The sequence below is a fragment of the Acinonyx jubatus genome, chromosome C1 (genome assembly GCF_027475565.1).
Source record: "Acinonyx jubatus isolate Ajub_Pintada_27869175 chromosome C1, VMU_Ajub_asm_v1.0, whole genome shotgun sequence".
NCBI lineage: Eukaryota > Metazoa > Chordata > Mammalia > Carnivora > Felidae > Acinonyx > Acinonyx jubatus.
In genome coordinates, this window is record NC_069381.1 from 45,263,233 (window position 1) to 45,277,412 (window position 14,180).

The following is a 14,180-nucleotide window of genomic DNA, read 5'->3' on the forward strand; positions in this document are numbered from 1 at the left end:
AAAGATTAGTTGGTCATACTTTTGTGGGTCTAGTTCTGGGGTTTCTATTCTATTCCATTGGTCTATGTGTCTGTTTTTGTGCCAATACCATGCTGTCTTGATGATTACAGCTTTGTAGTAGAGGCTAAAGTCTGGGATTGTGATGCCTCCTGCTTTGGTCTTCTTCAAAATTACTTTGGCTATTCGGGGCCTTTTGTGGTTCCGTACAATTTTAGGATTGCTTGTTATAGCTTCGAGAAGAATGCTGGTGCAATTTTGATTGGGATTGCATTGAATGTGTAGGTAGCTTTGGGTAGTATTTACATTTTAACAATATTTATTCTTCCAGTCCATGAGCATGGAATGTTTTTCCATTTCTTTATATCTTCTTCAATTTCCTTCATAAGCTTTCTATAGTTTTCAGCATACAGATTTTTTACATCTTTGGTCAGGTTTATTCCTAGGTATTTTATGCTTCTTGGTGCAATTGTGAATGGGATCAGTTTCTTTAGTTGTCTTTCTGTTGCTTCATTTTTAGTGTATAAGAATGCAACTGATTTCTGTACATTGATTTTGTATCCTGCGACTTTGCAGAATTCATGGTGGAGTCTATCGGGTTTTCCATGTATAATATCATGTCATCTGCAAAAAGTGAAAGCTTAACTTCGTCTTTGCCAATTTGGATGCCTTTGATTTCCTTTTGTTGTCTGATTGCTGATGCTAGAACCTCCAACGCTATGTTAAACAATAGCGGTGAGAGTGGACATCCCTGTCGTGTTCCTGATCTCAGGGAGAAAGCTCTCAGTTTTTCCCCATTGAGGATAATATTAGCTTGGGCTTTTCATAAATGGCTTTTATGATGTGTAAGTATGTTGCTTCTATCCCAACTTTCTCAAGGGTTTTTATTAAGAAAGGATGCTGAATTTTGTCAAATGCTTTTTCTGCATCAATTGACAGGATCATATGGTTCTTATCTTTTATTAATGTGACGTATCACATTGATTGATTTGTGAATGTTGAACCAGCCCTGCATTCCAGGAATGAATCCCACTTGATCATGGTGAATAATTCTTTTTATATGCTTTTGAATTCGATTTACTAGTATCTCATTGAGAATTTTTGCATCTGTATTCATCAGGGATATTGGCCTGTTCTCTTTTTTTACTGGGTCTCTGTCTGGTTTAGGAATCAAAGTAATGCTGGCTTCATAGAATGAGTCTGGAAGTTTTCCTTCCCTATTTTTTGGAATAGCTTGAGAAGGATAGGTATTATCTCTGCTTTAAATGTCTGGTAGAATACCCCTGGGAAGCCATCTGGTCCTGGACTCTTATTTGTTGGGAGATTTTTGATAACTGATTCAATTTCTTCACTGGTTATGGGTCTGTTCAAGCTTTCTATTTCTTCCTGTTTGAGTTTTGGAAGTGTGTGGGTGTTTAGGAATTTGTCCATTTCTTCCGGGTTGTCCAGTTTGTTGGCATATAATTTTTCATAGTATTCCCTGATAATTGCTTGTATTTCTGAGGGACTGGTTGTAATAATTCCATTTTCATTCATGATTTTATCTATTTGGGTCATCTCCCTTTTTGAGAAGCCTTGCTGGAGGTTTTTCAATTTTGTTTATTTTTTCAAAAAACCAACTCTTGGTTTCATTGATCTGCTCTACAGTTTTTTAGATTCTATATTGTTTATTTCTGCTCTGATCTTTATTATTTCTCTTCTTCTGCTGGATTTGGGGTGTCTTTGCTGTTCTGCTTCTATTTCCTTTAGGTGTGCTGTTAGATTTTGTATTTGGGATTTTTCTTGTTTCTTGAGATAGGCCTGGATTGCAATGTATTTTCCTCTCAGGACTGCCTTTGCTGCATCCCAAAGCATTTGGATTATTGTATTTTCATTTTCATTTGTTTCCATATTTTTTTAATTTCTTCTCTAATTGCCTGGTTGACCCATTCATTCTTTAGTAGGGTGTTCTTTAACCTCCATGCTTTTGGAGGTTTTCCAGACTTTTTCTTGTGGTTGATTTGAAGCTTCATCACATTGTGGTCTGAAAGTATGCATGGTATGATCTCAATTCTTGTATACTTATGAAGGGCTCTTTTGTGGCCCAGTATGTGATCTGTCTTGGAGAATGTACCATGTGCACTTGAGAAGAAAGTATATTCTGTTGCTTTGGGATGCACAGCTCTAAATATATCTATCAAGTCCATCTGATCCAGTGTATCATTCAGGGCCCTTGTTTCTTTATTGATCCTGTGTCTAGATGATCTATCCAATGTTGTAAGTGGAGTATTAAAGTCCCCTGCAATTACCACATTCTTATCAATAAGGTTGCTTATGTTTGTGATAAATTGTTTTATATATTTGGGGGCTCCTGTATTCGGTGCATAGACGTTTATAATTGTTAGCTCCTCCTGATGGATAGACCCTGTAATGATTATATAATGCCCTTCTTCATCTCTTGTTACAGCCTTTAATTTGAAGTCTAGTTTGCCTGATAAAAGTATGGCTACTCCAGCTTTCTTTTGACTTCCAGTAGCATGATAGATAGTTCTCCGTTCCCTCCCTTTCAATCTGAAGGTGTCCTCAGGTCTAAAATGAGTCTCTTGTAGACAGCAAATAGATGGGTCTTGTTTTTTTTATCCATTCTGATACCCTGTGTCTTTTGGTTGGGGCTTTTAGTCCATTTACATTCAGTGTTATTATTGAAAGATATGGGTTTAGAGTCATTGTGATATATCTGTAGGTTTCATGCTTGCAGTGATGTCTCTGGTACTTTGTCTCACAGGATCTCCCTTAGGATCTCTTGTAGGGCTGGTTTAGTGGTGATGAATTCCTTCAGTTTTTGTATGTTTGGGAAGACCTTTATCTCTCCTCCTATTCTAAATGACAGACTTGCTGGATAAAGGATTCTTGGCTGCATATTTTTTTCTGTTCATCACATTGAAGATTTCCTGCCATTCCTTTCTGGCCTGCCAAGTTTCAGTAGAGAGATCCGTCACAAGTCTTATCGGTCTCCCTTTATATGTTAGAGCATGTTTATCCCTAGCTGCTTTCAGAATTCTCTTTATCCTTGTATTTTGCCAGTTTCACTGGCACGATATGTTGTGCAGAAGATCGATTCAAGTTACGTCTGAAGGGAGTTCTCTGTGCCTCTTGGATTTCAATGCCCTTTTCCTTCCCCAGTTCAGGGAAGTTCTCAGCTATGATTTCTTCAAGTACACCCTCAGCACCTTTCCCTCTCTCTTTCTCCTCTGGAATCCCAATTATGCATATGTTATTGTGTTTTATCGCATCACTTAGTTCTCTAATTCTCCCCTCATACTCCTGGATTTTTTTCTCTTTTACTCAGCTTCCTCTTTTTCCATAATTTTATCTTCTAGTTCACCTATTCTCTCCTCTGCCTCTTCAATCTGAGTTGTGTTCACCTCCCTTTTATTTTGCAGCTCATTTATAAAATTTTTTAGCTCCTCCTGACTGTTTCTTTGTCCCTTGATCTCTGTAGCAATAGATTCTCTGTTGTCCTCTATAGTTTTTTTCAAGCCCAGCGATTAATTTTCTGACTATTAGTTTAAATTCATTTTCTGCTATATTGCTTAAATCGTTTTTGATCAGATCGTTAGCTGTCGCTACTTCCTGGAGTTTCTTTTGAGGAGAATTCCTCCGTTTCATCATTTTGGATAGTCCCTGGAGTGGCGGGGAACTGCAGGGCTCTTCCTCTGTGCTGTCTGGAGTAACTTGCGTTGGTGGGCGGGGCCGCAGTCAGACCTGATGTCTGCCCCCAGCCCACCCAGGGACCACAGTCAGACTGGTGTGTACCTTATCTTCCCCTCTCCCAGGGGCAGGACTCACTGTGGAGTGGTGTGGCCTCTACCTGGGCTACTTGCACACTGCCAGGCTTGTGGTGCTGCTTCGATGGGATCTGGCGGATTATCCAGGGTGGATCCGCAAAGTGCACAGGGGCGGGAGGGGCAGGCTCAGCTGGCTTTGCCTTCGGTGGTCCACTTTGGGAGGGGCCCTGTGGCACCGGGAGGGAGGCAGACCCGTTGGAGGGATGGATCCACAGAAGCACAGCGTTGGGTGTTTGTGGGGTGCAAACAAGTTCCATGAGGGGAACTGGCTCCCTTTGGGATTTTGGCTGGGGGATGGGCGAGGGAGATGGCACTTCCCAGCGCCTTTGTTCCCCGCCAAGCTGAGCTCTGTCCTCTGGGGCTCAACAACTCTCCCTCCCGCTCTCCGAGTAGAGCTGTTGAATTATAACATTCCAGATGTTAAGTCCCACTGGGTGTCAGAACATGCTCTGTCTGGCCCTTCCGCTTTTGCAAGCCAGACTCGGGGACTCTGCCTTGCCTGGTGGGCTGGCTGCCCCTCCACCGCCCCGGCTCCCTCCTGCCAGTCCGTGTAGCACGCACCACCTCTCCGCCCTTCCTACCCTGTTCTGTGGGCCTCTCGTCTACACTTGGCTCCAGAGTCTGTTCTGCTAGTCTTCTGGTGGTTATCGGGGTAAATTAGGCAGATGTGGGTGGAATCTAAGCGATCAGCAGGACGCGGTGAGCCCATCGTCCTCCTTCGCTGCCATCTTCCTCCCCCCCAATCTCAGACTCTTTTTTCTTTAAAGTTTATTTATTTTGAGAGTGAGAGAGAGAGAGCATGGGTACAAGTGGGGGGAGGGGCAGAGAGAGAATCCCAAGCAGACTGGCATTATCAGTGCAGAGCTGGATGTGGGGCTCGAACTCATGAACCAGGAGATCATGACCTGAGCCAAAAATCAAGAGTCGGACACTCAACTGACTGAACCACGCAGGCACCTTTGTATTCATCTCGTAGGTGAAAGTTTGTACACTTTTACTAAGCTCTATCTCCCAGCCCTTGGCAACCACTTTTCTACAAGTTTGACCTTTTTTTTTTAGATTCTACAGATAAGTGATACAGTGCAGTATTTGTCTTTAACTAGCCTAATTTACTTAGCATAATGCCTCAAAGTCCATCTATGTCACAAACAGGATTTCCTTCTTTCTCATGGCTGAATGACACATGTATGTGTGTATGTATCATCTTTATTCATTTGTTGACAGATACCTAGGTGGTTTCCATGTCTTGGCTGTTGTGAATAATGCTGCAGTGAATGTGGAAGTGCAGATACGTCTGTAAATAAATAAATAAATAAATATTTTACTATATATATAAATAAATATATATACATCTATAAATAAATATATCTATATCTATATCTATATATATATATATATATACACACACACACACACACACACACACACACACACATTTTACTATATACTCAGAAATGGGATTGCTGGATGACATGGTAGTTCTATGAATTTTTTAAGGAAGCTACATACTGTTTTTTATAATAGCTGCACCAATTTATATTCCTACCAACAGTGCACAGGGTTCCCTCTTTTCCCACATCCTTGGCAACATTTATCTCTTGTGTTTGTGGTGACAGCAGTTCAAGCAGGTGTGAGGTGATACACATGGTGTTTTTGATTTGCATTTCCCTGATGATTATTGATGTTGAGCACTTTTTCATGGATTTGTTGGCCATTTGTATGTCGTCTTTGGGAAAATGTTTATTTAGTTCTTCTGTCCACTTTTTAATCAAGTGTTTTTTGTTTTTGCCATTGAATTGAGTTCTTTATATATTTTGAATATCAATCCCTTGTCAGATGTATGATTTGTGGATATTTTCTCCCATTCTGTAGGTTGTCATTTCATTTTGTTTCCTTTTCTGTTGAAAACCTTTTTAGTTTGATGTAGTCCCACTTGTTCATTTTTGTTTTTGTTGTCTTTGCTTTTTTTGTCAAATCCAAAAAATCATTATCAAGACTTATCTTGAGGAGCTTACCACCTATGTTTTCTTCTAGAAGTTTTATGGTTTCAGGTATTAAATTTAAGTCTTTAATCTATTTTGAGTTGATTTGTACATAATGCGTAAGATAGGGTTCTAGTTTCATTCTTTTATATGTGGCTATCCAGTTTTCCTAGCACCATTTATTGAAGACACTATCCTTTCTCCATTGTATATTCTTGACTCCTGTGTTGTAAACCAATTGACCATGTATGCAAAAGTTTATTTCTGGGTTCTATATCCTATTCTGTTGATCTATGTGTTTTTATGCCAATATTAGACTGTTTTGATTACTGGAGCTTTGTAATATAGTTGGAATTGGGAAGTGTGATTTTTTAAGCTTTGTTCTTTCTCAAGATTGCTTTGGCTTTTTGGGGTCTTTTGTGGTTCCATATAAACTTTAGGATTGTTTTTTCTATTTCTGTGAAAAATGCCATTAGAGTTTTGATAGGGATTGCATTGAATCTGTAGGTTGCTTTGAGTAGTATAGACTTATTAACATTATCAGTTCTTCTAATCTGTGAGTGTGGTATATCTATTGTGTCTTCTTCCATTTCTCTTAATCAGTGTCTTAAAATTTTCAGTGTATAGATCTTTCCACCTCCTTGTCAAATTTATTCCTAGGTATTTTATTCTTTTGATGCAGTTGTACGTGGGCTTGTTTTCTTCTTTTCTCTTTCTGATAATTCATTGTTAGTGTATAGAAACACAAGGGATTTTTGTATATTGATTTTGTATACTGCAGCTTTATTGAATTTGTTGGCGAAGTAATACTTCATCATTAAATTGTTTTTTGAGTGATTTCACTCACTTTCTGGTTTCCTTGTTTTTCAGTTTAAGCATATGGTATTAAAAAACAAAACACCCATCTGTTTGGCTGTTAGAGTCTTTGGTCTTACTTCTTTGATCTGGTAAGAGCCCATATGTTCTCAGTAGTCAGTAGTTTCAATTATCAAATGGGGAAGCAGTAATTGAACTCTTTTTTTCAATTGTATTGGCAAGGGATGCAGCACTGGTTACTCTCACTGAGACTATCTGGGATGTAAGGGGAGAAACATATTTTTTAGGCCATGCAAGCAGATGTTTGGGTATCATGAAATTCTCAAAAGTGAGTAATACTACCCTACCGAGGCATTAAGAAACCATTTAAGTTGTTTTAATTGAGTAGAAGAAGCTCCCTGAAATTGACTTCACCATAAAGAAGAATGAAATCTTGCCCTTTGCAACAATATGGATGGCTCTAGAGCACATAATGCTAAGTGAAGTCAGTCAGAGAAAGAGAAATACCGTATGATTTCACTCGTATGTGGAATTTAAGAAACAAAACAAAGAAAACAAGATAAAAATGAACAAAGAAAAAAAAGACAAAAAACTCTTAAATACAGAGAACAAACTGGTGGTTACCAGAGGAGAGACCCCGGGGGAATGAGTGAAATAGGTGAAGGGGATTAAGAGCACTGAGGAATCTATAGAATTGTTGAATCACTGTATTGTACACCTGAAATTAATGTAACATTATATGTTAATTATACTGGAATTTAAAAAATTAATAAAAGAAAGTCCCTGAAATTGATAATATTTTTCTGGGGTCCTGGAAGCAAATTTTAGAATGTTATATTAGGTTAGATTGCTTGAACTTGATTTGCTGTCTCCCAGTTTGTTTTATATGCCGGCACAGCATTTGAGATAATAATTTACTACCTGAGAAAGTTATAAAGGTAAAAATAATCTCCAGTGACAGGAAACTCAGTTCTTCGTAGGTCAGCCCATTTCATGTTTGGATTCTTCTGACTGGGGAAACTGTGTAGTTAAACATGCTTCCTGTGAACTGAAGGGAGATGATGACCTGAGATGACATGTGCCACCTCACACTGCATCACTTTGGATGAGTTGTTTAACTTCTCTGTGCCTCAGGTTTCTCATCTCTACTCTGGAGGATAATGATACTTCATAGAGTTGTAGGGTTGAGTGAGCAGGTTAGTTAGCACTTAGAATAATGCTTAGTACATAATAAGCAATAAATGTCATGGTTACTTTTACCATCAGTATTAACGTATTTGTTTTAATGATTTGACTTGACTCCCAAGAAATTCTTGGGAGATATTGTCACCTGACTCTTTGATTTCTAGCATATAGTCTGCGTGCCATCAAGTGAAATAGAGGACATAGGTTTGGTAGAGGAAGTGGAGGAGAATGCTGAGTTTACTTCTGGACATGCTGAATTTGAGATGTTCGTGGAATACTAGTGTTGAGATACGGAAATTTGAAGAAGAGGGCAAAGTCCTTGGCGTATGGCTGGTAATTAAAATTATGAGAGATGGGTGAAATAACTTAAGGATCTACTTTGGTTATAGATGAGAAACCTGGGGACCCTAAACCTTAAAGAATAGGTGAGGCCATAAAGGAGACAGTCTGAGAGTTAGAGATGGTCTGAGAACCAGGAGAGAGAAGTGACACCAAAAAAGGGAAAGGTATCAATGTTGTCTAATGCAACAGAGAGTACAGTAACCTGTGAACTGGAAAGTATACATGGCTTGATAGTTAACAGGTCTTTTGTGGCCCTCTTGTATCAGTAGAGGAATAGAGGTAGAAGCCAGATAGCAGTGACTTCTGAAGGGTTAAAAGGGAGGAAGAACAGACAGTAAATGTAGACTACTGTTTTGAGAAATTTTGATGAGGCAGATGTTAAAAACTAAAGGAAGATACAGGGTAAATGGAAGATTTGGGGGCAGGATGGAATATTGATGGGCTAAAGAGAAGAGCTATTAGAAAAGAAAAAGGTTGAGTGGCGCCTGGGTGACTCAGTCGGTTAAGGATCCGACTCTTGATTTCAGCTCAGGTCATGATGATCTCATGGTTTGTGAGTTTGAGCCCTACATCAGGTTCTGCGCTGACAATGGGAAGCCTGCTTGGAATTCTCTGTCTCCCTCCCTCTCTGCCCTTCCCCTCACTATCTCTCTCTCTCTCTCAAAAATGAATAAATAAGCATTAAAAAAATATTAAAAAAAAAAAAAGAAAAGAAAAAGGTTGAGTATAGGAGAATGGAGAAAAGATGGGTTCAAGACCACAAGTTGATGATACTAGTCTTAAACAGGAGGAAGGTGAAAACATCTGAGACTGGAACAAAGAGAGATGTGGATATAATCAAGCCTTGAAGATAGAGGAAATTCTCCTAAAGACTTCATTTTCCCCAAAGAAAAGAAAGGGGAATTTGTTGGAAGGAGTCAAGGGTTGACTAAGTGTTTGGAGGAGAATGGTCAGTATTTAGAATAGTGATTGAAAGAAAAAGAGGGCAGGCAGATTTGTTCTCCAATGAAGGGATTTTTAATCTGAGCAGTATTTGGGTACTATGAATGTGTTATATGAAAGGGGAAGGATTATTGTTTAATTTAATGGAAGATATATTTATTTAGCATGTATTTTGTACAAAATACTGTGTTATTTCTTCTGGGAGACTTGGATGAATACTGACTGCCTTACTCAAGATGGGGGTGGATATGAACTATAATAGCTCATGTCATATGATATGTCAGAACCACAAATGTTTATAATAGCCTAAAATGATGATACATGAATTTTATAAACATACTGTGAGAGTTTGAAAGAAGAAGAGATCCCACTAAATATGGGGAAATAGGAAAGTTTTATGGAAAAGACAAAAAAATATATAAAATAAGGGCTACATGTGTATTTTCTGATGAAATAGTAATGAAATCAGTTGTAAGTTTTTCATCTATTACAGCAATTATTTATTCTTCTATAATACAATGACTGGCACTAACCAGAAATGAAGAAATAAAGAGATTAACAAAACATAATTCTGCTTTATCCAAAAGATGTTCCAAATTTGGCTTTTTTTTTTTTTTTTTTTTTTGGTAGGAATGTAGAATTCAGTAATCCATTCCACAAATATTTAAAGGACATCTCCATGTTAGGTACTGAGGATACAAAGAAGACTAAGATACAGTTTCTTTCTTCAAGGAGTGCATACTCTAGTAGAAGAAATAGAAGTAAAGGAAACTGAAGATCTATGCAATAAAAGATGTAAAAGTGGTATATATGAGTAAAGAAATTTGGGGTTACAGTGGAAGGAAACATGAATAAATGATTATGTTGCTATGACAGCAAGTTTTTCCCTTTTTCTTTTCTTTAGTTGGAGAACATCAATTGACAGGCCATAAAGTGGCAGTTAAAATCTTAAATAGACAGAAGATTCGCAGTTTAGATGTTGTTGGAAAAATAAAACGAGAAATTCAAAATCTAAAACTCTTTCGCCATCCTCATATTATCAAACTGTAAGTATTTTTGTACCTGATAATGCAAAAGAAACTGTCCTGAAATAATTCCTATGAATTTATAAATAATTGTTTATCTTTAGTTAACTTTTTATAAAAGTATAATTCTTTTTTTTATTTGTATTCAGCAAATATTAATTCATTTAACCTCTATTAATCTTTTTTTGTATACTTTTAGTTTATAATTAAGAGTCACTTTTCAAAATTGCTACTGTTTTCGGGTGGTGAATGCAGCCTTAGAAGTTGACTCTTCCCTAGTATTCACTTTAAAGGGCATTTAGGACTTTGGTATTCCTAGAGTCATTTCATAATTTTTTTTCTAGTCTATTTTCGTTAACATAACAGTATTTTCTTTTTGGAAAAGGTAGAAAGTAACTGGTAGAGATTATCCACCCTAGTATATTATTTGCAAAACTGCAGTTATTACTGTGATTACTGATACCAAAGCTCTTAGGGAGGCAAATGGATTTTTTTTGATAGGATAAGTTACAAATTTAAAAGATAAGCAAATATGAAGAGATTGATAAACCTGATTAATTATATTAAAAGATAAATAATTTAAAATTGATTATACTCATAGTAAATGTAGATACTGAGTATGGAACAGTATTCTTTTAAATCATTTAAAGTTGCAGTTTTATATTAACTGAGAAAATGTAATATAAACACTGATAATTGTCTCTATTTTTTATCTTAAAAAATTGTTCTAAAGTTTATTTTGAGAGAGAGAGGCACAGAGGGAGTGGGGGAGGGGCAGAGAGAGAGGGAGACAGAATCTCAAGCAGACTAAGTAAGCATTGCCAGTGCAGAGCCTGACATGGGGCTTGATCCCATGAACTGTGAAATCATGCCCTGAGCTGAATCCAAGAGTCAGGTGCTTAACTGACCACCTAGGCACCCCTCTTTATTTTTTATCTTAAAGTTTGGATAGAGTTTTATAAAATAAATATTAATCTTGTTGAGTACCTGATAATGGCTAGGAACTATATTGAGAATTTTACATATATAATTTCACTGTATCCTCTTGATGAGCCTATAGGATAGGTATTCTTGTCTTCAGTTTATAAATAGGAAAATTACATATCTAAAGAGTATCATCAGTGTGTCCAAGGTCAAATAGCCAGTAAATTGCAGAGCTGGTAGTTGATGCCATGCTGTTAATGCTTTACTCCAGTTTTTCTCAAAACAAAATGATATAAATCCCTTTTAAGGGAAAAATAAATCTGTGGATCCCTGGTCTTGACTTAATTATTTTTAGTGTATTGTTTTTTAAGTATATAGAAACAAAGAATTAGGTATAATAAACTCCATATGCTTATAGCTTCAACACAACTATGAAACTAAAATAAATTCACAATTTAAATATAAGACCATGAATGAAGTCATTGAAATTCATAGTATCTATAGTATAACGTGACAAATAATGGTGGTTTTCAAAAAACAAATCATTGTTAGTTTAATTGTGGAATTAATAGAATGAGGTCCAAGGCCATATATATTTTTTCCTTCAAATAATATTGCAGAGAATGCCTGTTGATATGACTATACCGTAAAAAATCATTTTTAATATCTTTGAGATTTTATTTGCTAGTTCATTATAATCAGGCATTATATTTAGCCTAAACTTTGTTAGTGAGTCATCTTTGGGTGTCAGTGTTAATGAGAAACATCTCAATAACCTATAGAGATATATTATTTGCCTGTGACAAAGCTAGCATAGTAGCTGTGGTAGGCTGAATAATCCCCCTGCCCCAGATATCCTATTTCCTAGATTCTTTGACTATGTTACATTACATGGCAAACGGGAATTAAAGTTAGAGATAGATTTAAGGTTGCTGATCAGCTGACTATAGGGAGGTTTTCCTTTATTTTCTGGGTGTGCCCATAGTAATCACAATGGCCTTTAAAAGTGAAAGAGGGGAGCGCCTGGGTGGCTCAGTCGGTTAAGCGGCCGACTTCGGCTCAGGTCATGATCTCGTGGTCCGTGAGTTCGAGCCCGCGTTGGGCTCAGTGCTGACCGCTCAGAGCCTGGAGCCTGTTTCAGATTCTGTGTCTCCCTCTCTCTGACCCTCCCCCGTTCATGCTCTGTCTCTCTCGGTCTCAAAAATAAATAAACGTTAAAAAAAATTAAAAAAAAATAAATAAAAGTGAAAGAGGGAATCAGAAGACTAAGAGAAAGAGGTTTGAGGATGAAGCAAGGTCAGAGTGTTAAATGTGAGGACTTAATTGGCTGTTGCTGACTTTGAAGATGGAGGAAGAGGGCCATGAACCAAGGAATGTAGGCAGGCTCTGAAAGTTGGAAAATAGAAAAGTTTCCCCCTAGAGCCTTCAGAAGGCAATACAGCCTTGCTGACAACCTTGATTTTAGCCCAGTGAGGTGTATTAGACTTACATAAAACTACAAGATAATACATTTTTGTTGTTGTAAGCCACCAAATTTGAAGTATGGCAGCAATAGGAAACTAATACAGTAGCATTCTTGAAATCCTTAAATGAGTGGCTAATCCACTTATTGCTAGGATTTGGAACCTGCGTACATTGATTGTTGGTGAACTGTTGCAAATTGGTATGTTCCATTCATCTTACTAACAACATGAATATGCAACTGTTTAGAGAAGGCTTTTTTTGGAGGGGCTTGGTGTGCTATTTGGTGACTGTGATGACTCAGTTCTCTCTCAAACCACTACCATGAAAACTTCCTTCATAACAGTAAGCTTCAGTGTCATTTGATCTTGACTTGAAGTTCAGTTGATCATACACATAAACAACAAATAAGGTCACTGAATTTGCACAGCAGTACATGATTGATTATAAGGTTATCATCTAAGACCTATATTCTAGAAGATCCAGAGTACATTTATACTGATTTTTTAAGATTATCTTAAGAATTAAAATACTACCTACTAGCTTGGTGACTCACCTCTCCTATTCTTTGTTTCCTTAACTTTAAAATGAGGATGTGTTTGCACTGGTATAATGCCTAGTATTTGATAAACATTGGTCTAAAGCAGGAATTGGCAACCCACATGCTGATTCCAGTCCACTTTCATGATTAACTGTTTTTGAAACAGTTCATAGATGACTTCAACTCCATGTTAATAATGACTTTATTCTAGTTACTGAGTGACTTCTAAGCTAAATCTCTTTGCTCTTCCTTACTGAGTGGCCACCTTCTGTGAGAGGAGAAAGCTGAGAAGTCAGACTAAAAGTATCACATGCCAGAATGAGAGTGAAGGGAGATACCTCTGTATTTGCCTTGTTCCTTAACCTCATCCCTTTTAGAATGCCAACCCTGAAAGACCCCAAGGAAACTTTGCCCATTTAAAGTATGAGTCCTAGTTCCTGTTCTATTCCTACAAACACAGATCGGATTTTGTCAGTAAGCAGTTGCAACTGTCATGAGGATTTAAAAGCTTATTATTGTTATTTTTTTACTGTTTATTTATTTTTGAGAGAGACAGTGTGAGCAAGGGAGGGGCAGAGAAAGACGGGGACAGAGGATCCGAAGTGGGCCCTACGCTGATAGCAGCGAGCTTGATGTGGGACTCGAATTCAGGAACCGTGAAATCATGACCTGAGCCGAGGACAGATGCTCAGTTGACTCAGGCACCCAGCCTCCCTTAAATGTTTATTTTTGTTGTCCTATGTACCAGTGTTTTCTTGCCTTCATTTCTATAATTATTTGTAATTTTAAATTTACTTTGGCTAATTATCTCATTCTGGTTTAGGATTATTTAATTATTTGCTTATAATTATAATTATTTAATTATTTGTTTTGTGTAGGAGATATAGAATGTTCTTAGGGTTGATCAGAAAGTAATTAGTGGAGGTAAATTTAATGTTTAAAGCTCTGCTTTCTAGCCTTGGGCTTAATCCATTCAGCTTGATTGCTCTTTAATTGTGGACTGAAATAAAAAAAGAAAAAGCACTCATGTATCCTTGGTTTAGAACAAGCTTATTGACATAGCCTCTAACAGTGTTAGTGATTTAAATAGAGAGAGAGACCTGATCCTTTCAGTGGTTTTGTTTGTTTTGTGTAGTCT

The 14,180-nt window shown here is 37.4% G+C and overlaps 1 protein-coding gene across 9 annotated transcripts in view; it reads left to right on the forward strand.

The window, feature by feature from the left end:
* Positions 1 to 14,180, forward strand: part of PRKAA2 (protein kinase AMP-activated catalytic subunit alpha 2) — a 77,435-nt gene that overhangs the window by 24,819 nt on the left and 38,436 nt on the right. For 3 of the 9 annotated variants that reach the window (XM_053214117.1, XM_053214116.1, XM_053214118.1), the window contains exons 1-3: positions 4,991 to 5,009; positions 6,677 to 6,753; positions 9,996 to 10,137. The exons of 1 other annotated variant lie outside the window; for it this stretch is intronic. Coding sequence is in view for 2 of the 8 variants with exons in the window: in XM_027059079.2 (XP_026914880.1) it covers positions 9,996 to 10,137 (142 nt within the window). In the remaining 6 variants the exon portion in view is untranslated. Of the gene's footprint in view, positions 1 to 4,984; positions 5,018 to 6,676; positions 6,754 to 9,995; positions 10,138 to 14,180 lie in introns of those variants that run through there. 5 more of the 9 variants (XR_008294904.1, XM_027059079.2, XM_053214119.1 and 2 more) reach the window with 3 other exon arrangements.